The following is an 18,115-nucleotide window of genomic DNA, read 5'->3' on the forward strand; positions in this document are numbered from 1 at the left end:
TGGGTGGGGTTGCAACTTCTTTGGAGGATAGGGACATAATTCAAAATGACCTTAGCAAGTTAGAGAAATGGTCGGAGGTAAACAGGATGAGGTTTAATAAAGAGAAATGCAAAGTGCTCCACTTAGGAAGGAACAACCAGTTCCATACATACAAGATGGGAAGCGACTGTCTAGGAAGGAGCATGGCGGAAAGGGATCTAGGGGTCATAGTGGACCACAAGTTGAATATGAGTCAACAGTGTGATGCTGTTGCAAAAAAAGCAAATATGATTCTAGGTTGTATCAACAGGTGTGTTGTAAGCAAAACTCGTGAAGTCATTCTGCCGCTCTACTCTGCACTAGTTAGGCCTCAGCTGGAGTACTGTGTCCAGTTCTGGGCGCCACATTTCAAGAAAGATGTGGAGAAATTGGAAAGGGTACAGAGAAGAGTGACAAGAATGATTAAAGGTTTAGAGAACATGACCTATGAAGCCAGGCTTCATGAACTGGGCTTGTTTAGTTTGGAAAAAAGAAGATTAAGGGGGGACATGATAGCGGTTTTCAAATATCTAAAAGGGTGTCACAAGGAGGAAGGAGAAAATTTGTTCCTCTTGGTTTCTGAGGACAGGACAAGGAGTAATGGGCTTAAAGTGCAGCAGGGGAGGTTTAGATTGGACATTAGGAAAAAATTCCTAACTGTCAGGGTGGTCAAATATTGGAATAAATTGCCAAGGGAGGTGGTGGAATCTCCCTCTCTGGAGATATTTAAGAACAGGTTAGATAGACATCTGTCAGGGATGGTGTAGACGGAGCTTGGTCCTGCCTTGAGGGCGGGGGGCTGGACTCGATGACCTCTCAAGGTCCCTTCCAGTCCTATTATTCTATGATTAGTGCCATGCTAGCAAGAACTGTGTTTAGGCGTAATTACACTGTTGGAAGCGTAGTAGCAATAGCTCCTTAAATTCCACAGAGTCAGTCTTGGAACAAACACACTCTTTAAACCTCATTTCTGTCCAAAAAGCAGCTCAGTAAAACATGTTTGGCAATACTTCATTCAACAAACTATTCCTATGGCTAAAAATGTAGGAAAACGTAATTAACTATTAACTTTTAGATGTATTGTACTTGAACTTGTTGGGTTTCAATTCTGTAAGCTTCTTGGAAGAGGGCAATCTTTACATAGTACATATCTACTGCACTAGCAGAATAGATCCTTGAACAGGATCTGCAGGCACTACTAAGCAAAGCATTGCCACCATTAGTGATATTCCTAACTCTGGAACATCAGCAGATTACAAATGTAAACTTTTTCCATGTATACTGTGTGCAAGTTGTAAGCCTGTAGGTGCATGTACAATGAAATCAAAGCAAAATATGCAAGAAATAGTCCTACCTTAATAACTTGTTTGATACCATTAATGGTTATACTCATGAAAGATTTCAGCATGCCACCATCATTCAGATAATCTGCATATCTCACACACATGAACAGGATGTGAGCTGGTAGGTCCGGAATCATGTTTACTACCACTCCGCGTGGCTTCAGATCTGAGTGAAGAAGAGATACCAGATATTCACTACACACAGTAGATACAAAGATAGTATCACCATCTACTCTTTCTAACCATGCTCTTGATTAATCAGTTAGTGGATGACTTTTTTTCCCTGTATAATTACTAGAGCTGATCAGGAAACTGCCATCAGAATGATCTCCCGGTGCCAAATTCACCATCTGCAAAATTTATATCTTCTGTCAGAAAATCATTCTCAGGATGGCTCCCTCACTCCCCGGCAGCCCAGGTTTTCAGTCTTCCTGGTAATGCACCAGATGGGTTGCCTCCAAGTGGGGCTTCCTGCCTCACTCTCAGCTCTTCTAAGCCCCAGCTGCTGGGGAGCCAGTGCTCCATAAATTCCCAGCCTCCCACTCTGGGGGAGATGAAGAGCTCTGGGAGCTGGCCAGCTGGGGAGTCAGGGATGCCCAAGGACTACTGACTCTCTGGCACACAGTGAAGAAGGAGAGGCCTGGAGCTGGCTGGAGGGCAGGATGTTTTAGAAAAATTCTATTTCATTCTTTTCAAAATGTCCCTCTCATAGAATGTTAGTTTTTGTTCTGAATCCAAATGGATTTCCCCCAGAAGCAAGAAGTTTTCTTTGGGACAGAAATGTTGGTTCTTGCTCAACTGTAATAATTACAATACAATACATTTCCATTTAACATCCCGTATAAAAATATGTAAAAAACATTGCACAGATGGGTAGGAAATACAGTAACAATCTTATAAAGTACAGGATATCTAATTTAAGTACAGGTTGACCCTCTTTAATCTCACACTCTTTGGTTCAACTGCCCTTGTCCAACATAATTTTAGTTAGTCAAATGGCCACTTATCGTGGGTGGGCTCATGTTTCTCGTAGTCTGAGAAAATCCCACCAGTCCTGGCTCTCCAGGTGGGATGCTGAACTGCTTTCTCCCCCTTTCTGCGCCCCTCACACTGCCTCAAGCCGGGAGCACAGCTGGGACTGGCTGCAGACCCCTGGGCCAGGGGCAGAGCCCCACAGCTGGTGGCTGAGACTCCAGGTGGCAGCGGGGCCCCCAGGTGCAGGGCCGTGCTGGGTGCAAAGCCTAAGGGTGCTAGATCACCCCCTGCATTCCTACTTCCTGCACCTATGGAGATTCGCTTGCACTGTATTGACCTCCCACAGTTCAGCAAATTCTTTGGTTTGGCACCGTTCAGGTCCTGAGGGTGCTGGACTAGAGAGGTTCAACCTGTAGAAAGGAATGGCATCCGTGATGGAAGAGTCAAGCAGAGGGGGAAAACGCTCTTATTTTAAACCAATAGCAAGGATCTAAGTTTTCCGGTACATTAGCTAAGAGGGGTCAGGGAGAGCACAGAAAAATAGTAGAGTTTAATGTTAATTAGGAGTGAAAGTAAGAAAAAATGGCTTGATGGTGAGATTTAATGAGTGGAAACAACTCAGAGGAAAGGAAGGATTTCCACACAGAAGGAGAAACATAAGTAAAATTGTAACCACTAGTGAAGCGGATGGCAGGGAAAAAGCAAAGAGGAGACTATGACCCAGAGATGTTATGCCTAGATGTTGGGGTGACCAAGTTTCCTTTAAGTGGGCATGCAGCCCTTTTATGAGCAACGAGCAGGCAGCTGATCAGCTGGAGAAGCAGGGAGCACAGCTGATTGGAAAGGGGGGCACTTGCCCTCTTGGAGGAGCAGAAGCAGCTGCTGCTGCTATAAATGGAGAAGCTGGCTCCAGCCTGTACTCCAGGGCTGGGCAAAAGATGATCTGTGGGCTGGATCCATCCATGAGAGCCCCAGCCAGCTCCCTGCCTGCCCCACCCCCGTCTGGCACTCTGGAAAGCTGGGTGCAGGGGCAAAAGTGTGTTTCTGAATGCCGAGAGCCTGGAGGGAGGGGAGACAGGCTTCTCATGCTGTTCCCACCACTAGTAGCTCCCATTGGTTGGTTTCGACCAATAGCAGTTGCCTGTTTGCAAGCCAGGCAGCATTTGAAGTGCCCCTCTCTTCTCTCATCCCCAGGGCTCACAGCATTCAGTTTAAAATAATAAACATGGCTCCTGCAGCTCCCTGAGCACGTACAGGGGCTGGAAGGCAGAGATCCTGGCTAAGGAACCTGCTGGGCTTCTGACTTGGATCCAGGTAAGGTCTCCCAGCCAGAACCTATCTGGCACCCCAGCCCCTCCACGCTCTGGCCCCCTTTGCCCTCCTACCCCATGTAACCCAAACCTTCTGCACTCCTGCTCCAGCCTCCATACACCTTCCCAGACACTACATCCCCTCCTGAGGTCACAACTCCCTCTCAGACCTTTCACCCAATCCACTATCCCTGGTCACAGCCCAAATCTCTGCACCTCTTCCTGTACTCCTGCCCCAGGTCACAACCCCCTTCCCAGGCCCTGCATGCCCTCTTCACTCCAGTTCATTGACCCAGGTCACGATCCCTTACCCCAAGCTCCCTTCTGCACCTAACCTCCTTCCCAGATCCCTGCACCTCCTCCATTAATTAATGGAAGAGTGTGGCCCTCAACCATTTACCAAATTCTTGGAGTGGCCACCCCATCAAAAATTATTTCCCACCCCTGTGTTAATGGCATAAGGTAAGAAAGAAAAAGATTCTTTTAATAGAATTTTTTTGAGTGTTGCAGATATCTAAAACTCCAAGCTTAATAATTTTTTAAAATCCTGTGTTCCTAATTAATACATGGTAAACTGTATTACATTAAGGCCAGATCTTTGCTATCTGGTAGAGTTCTGGCTCTTACGAGTCAGAAGTAGCAAGTAGTAGGTGTGATGCTGGCTGTTTTGTAGAAACCTTATTTGCAAGATCTTTGAAACATGAATCTGTCTGTTAGAAAGGATGGTGATACATGCACACCAAGGTCTCAGAGGGGTAGCCATGTTAATCTGTAACTAAAAAACCTTTAAAAAACAACAATGGTTCTGTAGCACCTTAGACTAACAAAAAATTAAAATAGTATCATGAGTTTTTGTGGGCACAATCCACTTCTTCAGCTAAGGGTAGTGTTAATTTCTTTTTTATTTGATTTCATATTAAATAATCATAAGCATTGCCCTTTGTTAATTATCCCTTGTTTTAATATATTTTCTTCCACATGTATCAACTATTTAAAATACATATTTATATCTGTTTTTTGTTTGTATTGGTGTGTGCACATCCACACACTATCTCAATATTGGTGTTGCACATAAGAAATTTCAGGTGGCCCAAGGATAGAAAATCTTAGAGGGAACACTTATGGTGTCTGGTGCTAAGTAAATACCATAGACAGATAAGAAGAGCAAGTGGGTAGAAGACTAGATGAGAGACCAAAGAGGAGCAATGACATGGCCCGAGTCATACAGCAAGAACAGTCCAATTGAAACATTCTGAGTTTTGAGAGCAGGGGCTTGTGATTTCAGCAGAGAGGTAGGGACAACTTCTGGCAATGTTCTAGAGACAATGACTTACAGACAAAGTAGGGCTGGAAGTAAAATTAAGATCCTTCTGGAATACTCTTGAGATTTCCAGTTTCACAAGTGAACAAATCAGAAGATAGACAGTGGAGTGAAAGAGATGAGACAAATGAGTTTTCACCAGATAAAGTACTTCTGTCTTTGAAACACTTTGAATCAAGCAGGAATAGAAAGCAATAGGAGGGTGCTCCTAAGAGTAAAGTGAGAGAGAAGGGAGATAATAACAGTTAATAATGAGCACAGCTGAAATTTAAAATCTTGGTTTTTTTTAACATGATACATTGAATATAATTAAATATGGCAGTCATTCAAAGTGTAACTGACGTACCAAGGATCAGATTTTGAATAATTCTTGCTTCATCTTCCTTTCTGTACTCCATCATTCCGATGTACTCTTTAGGCACAGCTGGCACACGTGTATCATTGGCTGTCAAAAGCAAAGGTATGCTTACTTACAGGTTAATATAATGTTAACATGTTAAAACAAACTATGAGAGACATGCAGTTCTTACTGCTAGAAACACATAGTAGCTCCTGTTTACAATAATAATCTCAATTTGTGGCTCTAGTATTATCAGTTAATTCCTGCTCATTTTATTCACATGAGTAGTCTAACTGACTCCTGTGGAACAACTCACACTGAACAAGTGAGCAGGCTCTGACTACCCAACCCAATGAGTCTAAAATGGCTTTTAAAGTGAAAATTAATTCTGAAAAAAAATTGTACACACGTATACACACATTTGTTAGAATGGGCTGAAAAATAAGGGAAACATTTATGAAATTTTTGCTAAAGCTTTCCCATCCAAAGACTGAATTGCACAATCTTTTGACCTCTCTCTCTCTCTCTTTCTCTCATCCACACACCCTGTATTACACATTCAAAACTATTTTAAACTGTAAAAAAAAGTCCTACCTTTTTCAATAGTCTTGGTAAGAGTCGTGATCTGATCCTGTAGCTTTTTTATTACTCTGTCTTTCATGTCTAACTGTTCTTCAAGATCCTACAATAATCAAATAAAAATGGCCAGTAAATGTATAGCTACCTGACTTTTTTTAGAATATTACTTTGCACTGTATATGTAGTCTTACTAAAAATTACAGTTACATACTGGGCAAAAATCCAGGATTAGCAAGTATCACGCCTGTAAACCTATGCTGCTACCTCCCCAAAAGGCGATAAAAATTAGATTTGGAGCAATGTTGCAAAGATGTGCATCCTTACTGGCACTGATGACAAACCAATCAGACAGCACATGCAGAAATCTGCTTAGTAGTTGGTCTGGCATAGGTAAATATTCATCCGGCTCGCTAACTTAATTTCCCTTTTAGAATATTCATTCCCAATTCTGCAATGAGTTATGTATGAATTTAATATTCAGATTGTGAGCAGTCACCTTGAATACAAGCTTGATCCCACAATTCCCTCTATCCTCAAAAATCAGTGGAGGTTCCAAGCAGAGACTTGAGAAATGGGGTAAAATTGCTCTAATCTCCTAGTACAATATTTAACTGCACTATGCCTTTAAATCTTTTGCTCGATAGGGTTAGACTTTAAGATAGTCGCTGGTGTTGGGGGTTTAGGAAAAGCTGCATTTCAGTGGTAGATTATGGAGCTGTTAATGAAACAAAATATATCTGAGAGAAAACAGAGGAAGCACACACAACAGTGGCATGTGCACTGTCTTCCTCCTGCTGGCCTGTTCCGGGGCAGCAAGGAATAAAGCCATAGGCACATCCTCCTTCAGCTGGGATTTCCACTGCTAATGTTGGCTTTACAGTTCCTCATTCTCTGCATGCCAGAAGTATAAGGACTGACACTCTGCCTAGCCCAGTATGGAGATGCCAGGGAGAGGGGTTATCCTTGAGCAGCCACTCTGGGCTGGAAAATATTTAGCTCTTACTGTGTAATCTCTATTTTTAACTGTTTCAAGGATGAATTAAGAGAATTTCAATCCTCACCATGTTTTCTGCAGTAAGATGAGATGCCTCCTGCTTCATCATGCTCTTTATTTCATTCTCAATTTCATGTTGCTTCTTTAGATGATTGTTTATCTCTTGAATTTCTTGGACTGTGATAATCTGCTTCTCTTCTTCTTTTGTGTGTATTTCAAACTGGTCTTCCAGTCTTCTAGAAACCACAAAAACTTTGTTCTGTTTTTCTTCTTCCCACAAATCACAATATTACTTCAAGATGGGTTACATATTCTATTTTTTCTCAGGTACCAACTGAGTTGGCAGAAGCAATTTCCCACCTTAGCATTATGTCGCCCCAGTAACAAGTAGTACTTGCTAAACAGAATGCCAGTCTCTATAAAAGCGACGAGGAGTCCTGTGACACCTTATAGACTAACTGAAGTGTAGGAGCATAAGCTTTCATGGGCAAAGTCCCTATAAAGTTTTAAGCATCTCTGCGCTCCAGCCTCCAGTATTAAATCCACATTTCTCAAACAAGATTTAAAATACTACTACTACTTACTTCCTTTGACCTTTCTCTGTCTGATTGTTTTGCTCCTGATTAGGCATTTCTTCCATTTTTTCTGTGATGATTAGAAAAAAAATCCAACAACAAAAGAAATACAAAAAAAACCCACCAAACAAACAAACAAACAAACAAACAAACAAATTACTCCCTTCCCAGTTTATTAGCATTTGTTCTAGGCTGGAATTTAGTTAATATTTTCTTACACACTGTTTCCCATTTCCTGTAACAATATTGGATTACAAGGCAAACTCTATCAAAAAAGTACTTTGCTTACATAGTAACTGTTTAGTAATAGGTCCAGTATGCAATGGGGTTGAGTGCCCATAAAAGGCACAGGATCAGACACCAGCTGCTAAGTACTGTGTAATATCAGAGCACTTTACAAGGCACACATCATGTAATTAAATGTTAAATAACAGACTATTTTCCCATTCTGCACAATAGGGAGCAGATTGCATGCTATCGTGACTTTTAGAACTCCTTCAGTAATTACAATTTGGAATAAAGTTTAATCTACAATGAAAACACTGTTGAGGAACTAAGTGTCTATAAACAAAATAAAATAGCAGCAAATCTTTCATTGCTCTGGGCCAAATCCCAAAGGCATGGATTTTCAGATTTTAAAAATCATTTTACAAAAAGCTTTACTCAGTCCAACTTCCAAGTAAATTCAGTGGGAGCTTTGTAAGCAAAAGGAATCTAAGAGTTGGCCCATAGTAATGGCATGAACAACAAGGAGTCTGGTGGCACTTTATAAGATCAACAAATTTATTAGGGTATTAGAGCATAAGCTTTAGTGAGCTACAACTCACTTCCTCAGAGGACAGAGGGAGTTACAGAGGGTGGGATGGAGGAAGAGAGAAAAGGATACAGAGATGAGACAGTGACATCAGTGGTATGGAATGTAGTAAAGAACTTCATGGGAAAGAGTCTACATCAGGCAATTCTAAATTACACCTATGGCATAGAATCTATAAATGATCCACAATATTCCACTTTGCCCTCTCCCATTAAAATACACTCCCTCCATGCTGGACTGGGGGGAGAGAGTGGGGAAGGGGAAAAGTCCTGCCCATGGCACTGATGTGCTAGTAGGGGGTTCCCAGAAGCTCTCTATACTTGTTTGCAAGACAGGCCCCACATTGGTTCTTTACCTTTCATCTTTGAAACTTGTCCTTGAAGGCGATGTTCAAGATCCAACTTTTGCTTTTGAAGTTCAGAAATCTGTTGTCTGAAGTCTGGGATCATCTTTATAAAGAGGAAACAAAATTTCAATAATTTAGTGTCTCAATATTATACAGGCAGTCCCCAGGTTACATGGATCCGACTTACATCGGATCCCTACTTACAAACGGGGTGAGGAAACCCCGCACTAGCTGCTTCCCCCCAGCAGACCAGGGAGACGCGAAGCTAGCGCTCCCCCCCCCCCCCCCAGCAGACCAGGGAGACGCGGAGCGGCTTTTCTCAGCAGACACCTCAGCTTGAGAATAAAGGACTGAGGGAAGTGAGGTGTGGGAGAATAAAACTGAGCTCTGGAGAAATGTTTGGCTGGAGTTTCCCCTACAATATGTACCAGTTCCGACTTACATACAAATTCAACTTAAGAACAAACCTACAGTCCCTATCTTGTACATAACCCGGGGACTGCCTGTACATGAAATTTTAAACAGCTGAATTGGTTTAAAGGAAACTGTGTCATGGTTTTAATTTTTCCAGTTCAATTTATTTTTAGAAAGTATTACTCATACAATATATTACAAAACACTTCAGAGAGAAAATATTATAGACTCCATTTTTTAAATGAGTTTCATCTCAGTAACTTCAAACTCAATTTTGAAAGTATTTCTCATACTCTTTTACTTGTTTCCAACCAAAAGAAATAACACTATCCACTACAGAATACATTTCCTTCTTGGAAATGTGTATTCCATTTGCATCAATATCAGGATGGCTCAAGTGGTAGCACAACCACCTCTTGGTCAGAAAATTTTGTATGTTCAAGTTCTCAAACGGACTTTGGACTTAGAACCAATGCTTGTAATTTACTGGCTGTTTTATATGACAAACTGCCTCTTGGTGGAGAGACTATCAGGCTGCTCAAACATATGAGGCATCAGGTTTCAATTTTTTTTCATTTTGTGGACCCCTAAAAAAATTCAAATGTAGGTGCAATTCTGTGGAAATCTTAGACATGGTCGGTGGATCCCATGGGGTCAGTGGACCAGAGGTTGAAAACCACTTTGATATGGAAGATATGGGATTTAATGCTAGTTGACAGATTATCTTTAAGTTTATATGCTAGAGCAGTGTTTCCCAATTTTATTTGGCCACGGAACCCTTTTAAACTCAAAAGAATTTTGTGGAACCCCTAATAGCAGTCTTAAATATGGAGCTGAAAAAGTAGACCCTAAATAAGTAAGGATAATAATAAACAAATGCTAAACAAGGTCATGAGATCAACACAAATGAAAATTGTTTTCAATAAAATTCATAAATGATTAATATTAATTATTATTTTTAAATAACAACATGTTATTGTAATGGAATTTTCTCACGGAACCCTTATTTTCACTTCATGGAACCCTGGGGGTCCCCGGAACACCATTTGGGAAACACCGTGCTAGAGGACTGGTTCCATTCACATGCTAAATGTTTGCAAAATATCTGGCAGTCCTGCTGGCTGCATGCATTCAACTCCAAGGTATCATCATGACTGGCACCCAATTATTGGAGCTGAACTCTTTAAAACTGCAGAATGTTGAGCTTTGGAACTGGGACAGGCTGACTGCTTACCCAGGTGGTTACAATGAAAAAAAATCACCATCTTTCAGAAGAAGCAGTAAAATTGGCTTTGTTGTCTGTTCCAAGTGGTTGTTAAAAGTCCCACGACACGTTTTAAAACTAGTACAGGCAGTCCCCGACTTACGTCGGATCCGCAGATACGAACTGGGCTGCCCCAGAGTACACGGACTGCGGGACCTCGCGGTCCTGCCGCCCGTGTACTCTGGGGCTTTCTCTGCGTCTCCCTGGTCTGCAGACCAGGAAGACGCAGAGCAAAGCCGCGGAGGGGCTCAGGCAGCGGGGCAGCCCCGCTGCCCTCCCCCCTCCCGGCTTTGCAAAGCGGCGGGGAAGCGGGCGGCGGGGCAGCCCAGGCACACCTGGGCTGCCTCGCTGCCCGAGCCCCCCCCCCCCCCCCGGCTTTGCAAAGCCGCGGGGGGGGGGGGAGGGGCTCGGGCAGCGAGGCAGCCCAGGCGCGCCTGGACTGCTCCGCCGCCGGCTTCCCCACCGCTTTGCAAAGCTGCGGGGGGGCTCGGGCAGCGGGGCACCCCAGGTGCACCTGGGCTGCTCCGCCGCCGGCTTCCCCACCGCTTTGCAAAGCTGCGGGGGGGCTCGGGCAGTGAGGCAGCCCAGGTGCCCATGTCTTCCTGGTCTGCTGGGGTGGGGGGGGGGCGCAGCTAGTACGCCCTCCCCCCCCAGCACACTAGGCTTTTCTCCGGACGCCTGTGGCAGAGCAGCTGGGGTGCTGCCGGTTGGTCCCGCAGTGCCGCTCTGGGCGCTACTGGTCCAACCCAGCAGCACCCCAGCTGCTCTGGTCCTGATTCAGCCGCTGCTGGACAGTTTCAGCAGCGGCTTAATCAGGACGCCTGGGGCAGAGCAGATGGGGTGCTGCTGGGTTGGTCCAGTAGTGCCGAGGAGCGGCGCTACTGGAGCAACCCAGCAGCACCCCAGCTGCTCTGCCCCAGGCGTCCTGATTTAGCTGCTGCTGAAACTGACCAGCGCTGACTACAGGAAGCCCGAGGCAGAGTTGCTCTGCCCCGGGCTTCCTGGAATCAGCTGCTGATCAGTTTCAGCAGCAGCTGACTTGGGGACGCTTGGGGTTCTTAAGTTGATTCTGTATGTAAGTCAGAACTGGCGGTCAGTTTCAGTAGCGGCTGAATCTGAACGCCAGTTCCGACTTACATACAGATTCAACTTAAGAACAAACCTACAGTCCCTATCTTGTACATAACCCGGGGACTGCTTGTAGAGGTATAAACTCCAATGTTTTGCCATCTTTCCATGTACGAATTTAAAAAAACCCTCGTGTTCTACTAATGAATGTTTGTCTCAGCTATTGATGTATGGTGTCTATTTATCTACCGAGTCACTGTAGCATGAGTGTCTGACTCCTAACTATCAGTTTGAAATACAGTACTTTCAGCATGCAACATACCCATATAATTCTGAATCTCGTTTGTGTTGCTCTGGAAAGGGTTACTTTTTATGAAGGAACTCTCTTTATTAAGCTATGACGTATACCAATGGGAAAGATAAATACAAACTATCAGTCAAACAATAAATGGCTTATTTGATTTTCAGATTAGTTGTTTAAATTATGGATGTACTGAAATGGCTAAATATGAAAGCTTCCTGATCAATGCCGAAGTGCTGATATTATTTTTCTAGCTGACTCCCCTAATCAAATGGTCTAAAAGTTTAGCAATAAATGTTTGCATTCCTGAATAGCTATCCCATGTAAAACTGCCTATTTGTGCACATTTCTGTAATTTCAATCAAAAAATCCCATAAGCATGGCAAGAAAGAGCATACAGTATGTCCACCATAATATTTGCATGAACCTATCCACGTCCATTGTGACAATATATTGATTAGAACAAAATCCTTTACAAAATCATAAGTCTTAGTCACATGGGCATACAAAGACAGGGTTAAAAATGCAATCAAGTCTTGCAGTGTGATTAGTCTGTTTCCTTAGGAAAGTATCAACAAACAGCCAAATTCTGCTTTCAGGTGCAGGATCATGCACCTCCCACAATGTCAGAATGCAGCCCTGGAATTTTGTAACTAATAAGTTAGTTAATTATAATGAAAGTATGTTATAGCAAAAGGTTTGGATTAAACTTAAACACAAGATGTAGGCCTCAGACAGGCCAGACAGATTTGTTAACTTACCTCCAGCCTTGTTTGATGTTAGCATGTTCTGATGTTAAAGTGAAGGAATGGAATATCATAATGCATAGTGATGTTAATAGTAGGCAAGGTCTTGTAACAGATAGAAAAAAGTTTAATGTTGAAAGACTTTGTAACTTTGTTAAAGTGACTAGAAGTACGCTTTTGTCCCACGTTGCAATTGTGTAAATGTATTGTTTGTGTGAATGAGAGAGAGAATGTTTTCGGAAAGATAAGTGTGAAGAGCACTGCATGCTCAAATGGTCAGAGGAGGGGCCAGAGACTCAGAAGCACCAAATAATTATCAACTAAAGTAAAAGTACACTGAAGACACAGACTACCAGGGCAGACTGATGAACCCTGACGTTAGTGGCAAGCATCCCTTGATAGGGAACCAATAACAAGTTTTGCCAGAAGACAACGTCCCTGAGGGGTCGTCAGCATACTGGTATCAGATGACTGTGAGAACAACCTCCAGATAAACACATATCGCAGAAAAACTGATTGTGATGCTGAATGACTTATTAAGGCCTGACAAGGCAAAATGCATAGACTTGCATGGAAGAAAAATCCCACAAAGGATAGGGTGTCTTGTATGGTTCTTCGGGTTCCTGTCCTGCCAAGAGGAGCATCAGTCCGGACTGACAAGAACCCGGCTCCTTCCTCATACCCGACCTATCTGGCCAATAGGTTGGGCCAAGCAACAGACTAGTACCTAATCCATCACCAGAGTGAGAGTGAGAGTGAGAGTGAGAGTGAGAGTGAGTGAGTGAGTGTGTGTGTGTGTGTGAGAGAGAGAATGCATATTCTACCTTGTTATATTATCAATAAATGCAGCATGTTGCCTTATGCCCCTGAAAAAGATCCCATGTGCTTCTTTAAAGCATAACAAGAGTTTGCAAAATGGGTATTAACATTTTATGGTTATGATGAAAATGCACATTGAGGGCATCAGTCCAGGTTTACACAGCAGCCAGGGGCTAAGATGAGTGTTCCTTCTAAGATTTTCCATCCATGAGCAGAGTGAATTTTGTCTTGGGCACCAATATTGAGATCACCTGTGCTTGTTCGGATGTGTGCCACCATGACACCCAAGTTATTAACAAATATCTTATAAACCTCTCCCTTTTATCCTCTGCTGCCATGTCTCCCACCCTCCCCTTAACCCATCTGCTCCCCTGGTGCCTGCTGCTGCCCCCCACCTCCCCCATCATCCTCTGCTGTCCTGGCTTATGTCTTTCTCACTCCCCCTCAGCCCTCCTGGGACCTGTCCCCCTCCCTAGCCTCTCTGACCCCTGCATCTACCCTTTCCTTCCCCCCTGTGCCCATCCATCTTCTAGCCCCTCTCCCCATCTCCTCTCCTAACACTTCCCTCTACCTTCCTGCCCTGCTCCAGGGGTGCAGAAGGTTTGGGTTACATGGGGTAGGAAGTCTTTGGGGGCTCTCTTGGGGTCTTCTGTGGTGACTAAGTGCGTAAATCAACATGGCATACATCATTGAGCGCACACACAAGCTGCCTTCTGAAACAAAAGACAGAACTATGCAGCACTTAACAAGATGGTTTATTACGCGATAAGCTTTCGTGGGTCTGACCCACTTCCTCAGATCAAATTGTGGAAGAAAATTGGCATGACCATATATACCAAAGGGATACAATCAAAAAAAGTGAACACATATAAAAAGGACAAATCAAATTTCAGAACAGAGGGGGGATGAGGGGCGGAAGTTAATGTCTGTGAGCTAATGATATTAGAGGTGATAATTGGGGAAGCTATCTTTGTAATGGGTAAGATAATTAGCATCTTATTATTACGCAGAAACCATCTAGTTCAAGACAAACCCAAGAAAACCAACAATAGAATACCACTTGTCATCGCCTATAGCCCCCAACTTAAACCCATCCAACACATTATCAATAAACTACAACCTATACTGGAACAGGATACTACACTCAGAGGCGCTCTGGGAGACAGACCCATAGTCTCCTATAGACAACCACCTAACCTCAGAATGATTCTTACCAACAACCACAGGACATACCACACTAATACCAACCCTGGAACTTTCCCTTGCAACAAACCCTGTTGCCAGCTTTGTCCACATATTTACTCTGCTGACAGCATCATTGGACCTAATCAATTCAGTTATAAGATCAAGAACACAAATTCCTGCTCATCCAGAAATATAATTTATGCTATCATGTGCCGAAAGTGTCCGTCTGCTATGTACATTGGACAAACGTCTCAGACACTTCGCCAAAGAATCAGTGCACACAAAACAGATATCAGACAGTTTCACAAAGAAAAAACAGTTTCTTGCCATTTCAACCAGAAAGGGCATTGTCTCAACGACTTGATTACCTGCATACTGCTTCAAAGACATTTTAACACCAGACTTGAAAGAGAAACCTCTGAACTGTCATTCATGCTTAAATTTGGCACTTTACGACTGGGCCTCAACAAAGATGCTAATTATCTTACCCATTACAAAGATAGCTTCCCCAAATATCACCTCTAATATCATTAGCTCACAGACATTAACCTCCCCTCTGTTCTGAAATTTGATTTGTCCTTTTTATATGTGTTCACTTCTTTTGATTGTATCCCTTTGGTATATATGGTCATGCCAATTTTCTTCCACAGTTTGATCTGAGAAAGTGGGTCTGGCCCACGAAAGCTCATCACATAATAAACCATCTTGTTAGTCTTTAGAGTGCTGCATAGTCCTATTTTTTGTTTCAGCTAGACCAGACTAACACAGCTACATCTCTATTGCTACTCTAAGCTGCTTTCTGGTTATCATCATTAACAGAGCTCACCGAATCGTGGCGAGCCCTGCTCGCCAGCCACACTGTCTGGTGATCTGCGCATGCGCAGATCGTTCTGCGCATGTGCAGACTGCCCGAACCCGGCTCTTCGAGGTTGCAATCTACTCGCCATGGGCGAGTAGATTGCATTATTTGTCGAGCCCTGATCATTAACAAAGCAGGAACCCATCAGGCTGACAATACCCTCCCCGTCTCTGTCCCTCTGTTTCCCCTCCTCCCCAATCCTCCTGGCACCTGCATTTTCCCTTACCCCCTGGACTCTCCTGGTGCCTCCCCCTTCTCTCATTGCCCCTGCCCTCCCAACACCTGCCCTCTTCCTCTCTGGTGCCCATCCACTCACCACCCTCTGCCCAAGTTTCTCTCATGCCCGTCTGTGCCTGCACACGACTTGCTCCATCCCCTGCCCTCCTCATGCCCACTCCTCTAGGGATGTTAAAAATAATTTATTACGGTAAATGTGTAACTGCTACAAATCTTAGCGATTGCACACGCTGAGGGCTCTGCAGTACAAAGCTTAACTTTATACTGCAGAGCTGGCAGTGAACCCTCCTTGGGAGCAGGGCCACCAGTCTCTGCTGGCCCAGTTCCTGGGGAAAAGGTTTCACTTGCCCACCTGGCTCCCAGAGAGGAGGTTTCACTGCCCTGACACATTGAAACGGTCTCCCTGGTAGCTGGCTGAGTTTAAACTCCAAAAGCCCTACACTCCTTTCAACTCCTCTTCTCCCAGCACCCACCCCTCCCCTCTCCTCTTCCTCTTGCCCCCATTGCCTCTTCCCTTTTCTCCCAGCATCACCCTATCCTCTCTTCTCCCACCTCCACTGATGCCTTCTCATCCTCTTCCCCCCTCCTCCTGCCCTTTCCCCTCATTGTCTCCTCCTGGCATTTGTCTCTCCTCCACCCGGCTCCTTGGTGCCTTCCCCTTTCTTCTCCTGCCCTGGCCCCCTCCTCTTCCCTCAGCACAAGCCCCTTCCTTTCTCCCCCCCCCCCATTCTCCCCCTGCCCTTTCCCTCACCTTCCTGACACTATACCCCTCAACCTCCTCTAGCCCCTAGTGCCAAGGCAGGGCAGCATGATGGGTGGCTGCCCTGTGCACTGGGGCTGGAGCCAGGGCGCTATTTTTAGTACTCTGACCCCAGCCCAGGAGAAGCTGCATCATGGCCTGGCACATGGGGAAGCTACTCACCACACACCCCTGCCCCAGGAGCAGCTGGGGCCACATAGTGGCTGGGGCCAGGATCACAGTACTAAAAATTGCACCGCGGCCCCAGCTCCAGTCCCAGCATATGGGGAGTGGCCACGAGGCAGGCAGCTGCCCCATGTGTCAAGACTGGAGCCAGGACTGTGATGCTATTTTTAGTACCTTGGACCTGGTTCCAGCTCCAGCAGCTGCCATGCGGCCCACCCTGGCCACAGCTCCAGCCCTGGGGAATGGCTAAAGCAGGGGCCAGGGTCGCAGGTGGCTGCCCAACTGCTCCTGGGGTGGAGCAGCCACCTACCACGTGGCCCCACCCCAGAGCAGCTGAGCAGACACTGCATGGCTCTGCTGAGGAGGTGAGCAGAAGGCAAATTCTTGGTGTATGTTTGCACAGGTGCACACTTGAGAGGAAACTATGGCTAAGATATAGTAGCTCCACAATGCTGATCAAACTTTCTATAGATCAGGCCAACCAAGTCTGTCATTTTCTCCCAATGATCTCCTCATGCATGGCAGTTTGTTGGGCATCATTTCAACCATCACTCCAGTGTGGACATGGAGGCTGGTTATTGTGCCATGGCTACATCCCTGGAGGTCCTTTGGCATTCATGGAAGTACTGGGAGAAATACTGAGGTTTCATGCCACAAATACACTTGGGGGCAGAATTCTGTTGCAAGGTAATAAAAAAAAAAGGTTAAGTCCTACAAGATAATTTAAGCTCCATAGTGCTTAAACCTTACCATATTTTCTGATGTTAGTCTGCTAACTTCAAGTCGGATACTGTCATTTATGTCATTTTCTTCCCTGAACAACTTTTGTAAATGGATAATTTCTTGACTAAGATGTTCAACTTTAAAGTTCAAAGCTTCAATCTCCTTTTCATAGTTCTCTTTCTGAGACTGGAACTGGCTTTCTAACACTCTGTTAAAAAACAAAAATTGGAAACTATGGCAGCAATATGTGTCAAAATCAATGTGAAAACAAGGCACTGGGATAACACAGCTGTAGTAACTCTAGAACGTCAACACCCTGGCAATTCAGATCAATAGTAATATCCGAGAACATGCAAATTTTTTCTCATTACAAGAGTTCAATCTAAATGGTTTTCATTACATTTTTACATTATAGTTTATGACACAGTTCAAAGTTATCAGTTATCTCATCTTTCCTGATATGCATTAAACATGCTGTTGATGTTTGTATACAGAAATTTCATATAACAAGTTCAGAATCTTTAAAGAAACACTACCACATGCAGATAAATCAGAGTAGCCATTTTAGGTGGATTAAAGACCTTAATGGTAAAATACAATACACCAAATATGTGCAGTGTAGTTTTAACCCAAAATAAATGGATCTCACTAGTAACAGGTTCTTTAAAACTTCTAAGTCAAAACTCTTTCCTTTTTCTAGCTGTATACTACTAAATAAAACTCTATGATTGGTTTAAAACAATGCTCAGAAACAGTTTTTTGTACACAATATATCAACCAAGACAGTGTGAGCTTCTTTATTCCTCTCAGACCATGGCTTAAAGATTGGGTCTCTCATAGGGGTGATAAGCCTCGGCTCATCAGTTAACCTTCATAGTTACATGCAGACTCCCGATACGTGCAGGAAGCTGACTTAAATGCTAGGTTCCAGGGAACACCTCCTGCCCCCCCCCCCCACG

The 18,115-nt window shown here is 44.1% G+C and overlaps 1 protein-coding gene across 4 annotated transcripts in view; it reads right to left on the reverse strand.

The window, feature by feature from the left end:
* MYO5C (myosin VC) overlaps positions 1-18,115 on the reverse strand; it is a 73,010-nt gene that overhangs the window by 10,794 nt on the left and 44,101 nt on the right. For all 4 annotated transcript variants that reach the window (XM_075897257.1, XM_075897256.1, XM_025182339.2 and 1 more), the window contains 7 exons: positions 17,184-17,364; positions 8,625-8,718; positions 7,465-7,525; positions 6,948-7,116; positions 5,902-5,989; positions 5,314-5,412; positions 1,373-1,527 (listed from right to left, as the gene is read on the reverse strand). In XM_075897257.1, coding sequence (XP_075753372.1) covers positions 1,373-1,527; positions 5,314-5,412; positions 5,902-5,989; positions 6,948-7,116; positions 7,465-7,525; positions 8,625-8,718; positions 17,184-17,364 — 847 coding nt within the window. The remainder of the gene's footprint in view (positions 1-1,372; positions 1,528-5,313; positions 5,413-5,901; positions 5,990-6,947; positions 7,117-7,464; positions 7,526-8,624; positions 8,719-17,183; positions 17,365-18,115) is intronic.

Source organism: Pelodiscus sinensis, chromosome 14 (genome assembly GCF_049634645.1).
Source record: "Pelodiscus sinensis isolate JC-2024 chromosome 14, ASM4963464v1, whole genome shotgun sequence".
Taxonomy (NCBI): Eukaryota; Metazoa; Chordata; order Testudines; family Trionychidae; genus Pelodiscus; species Pelodiscus sinensis.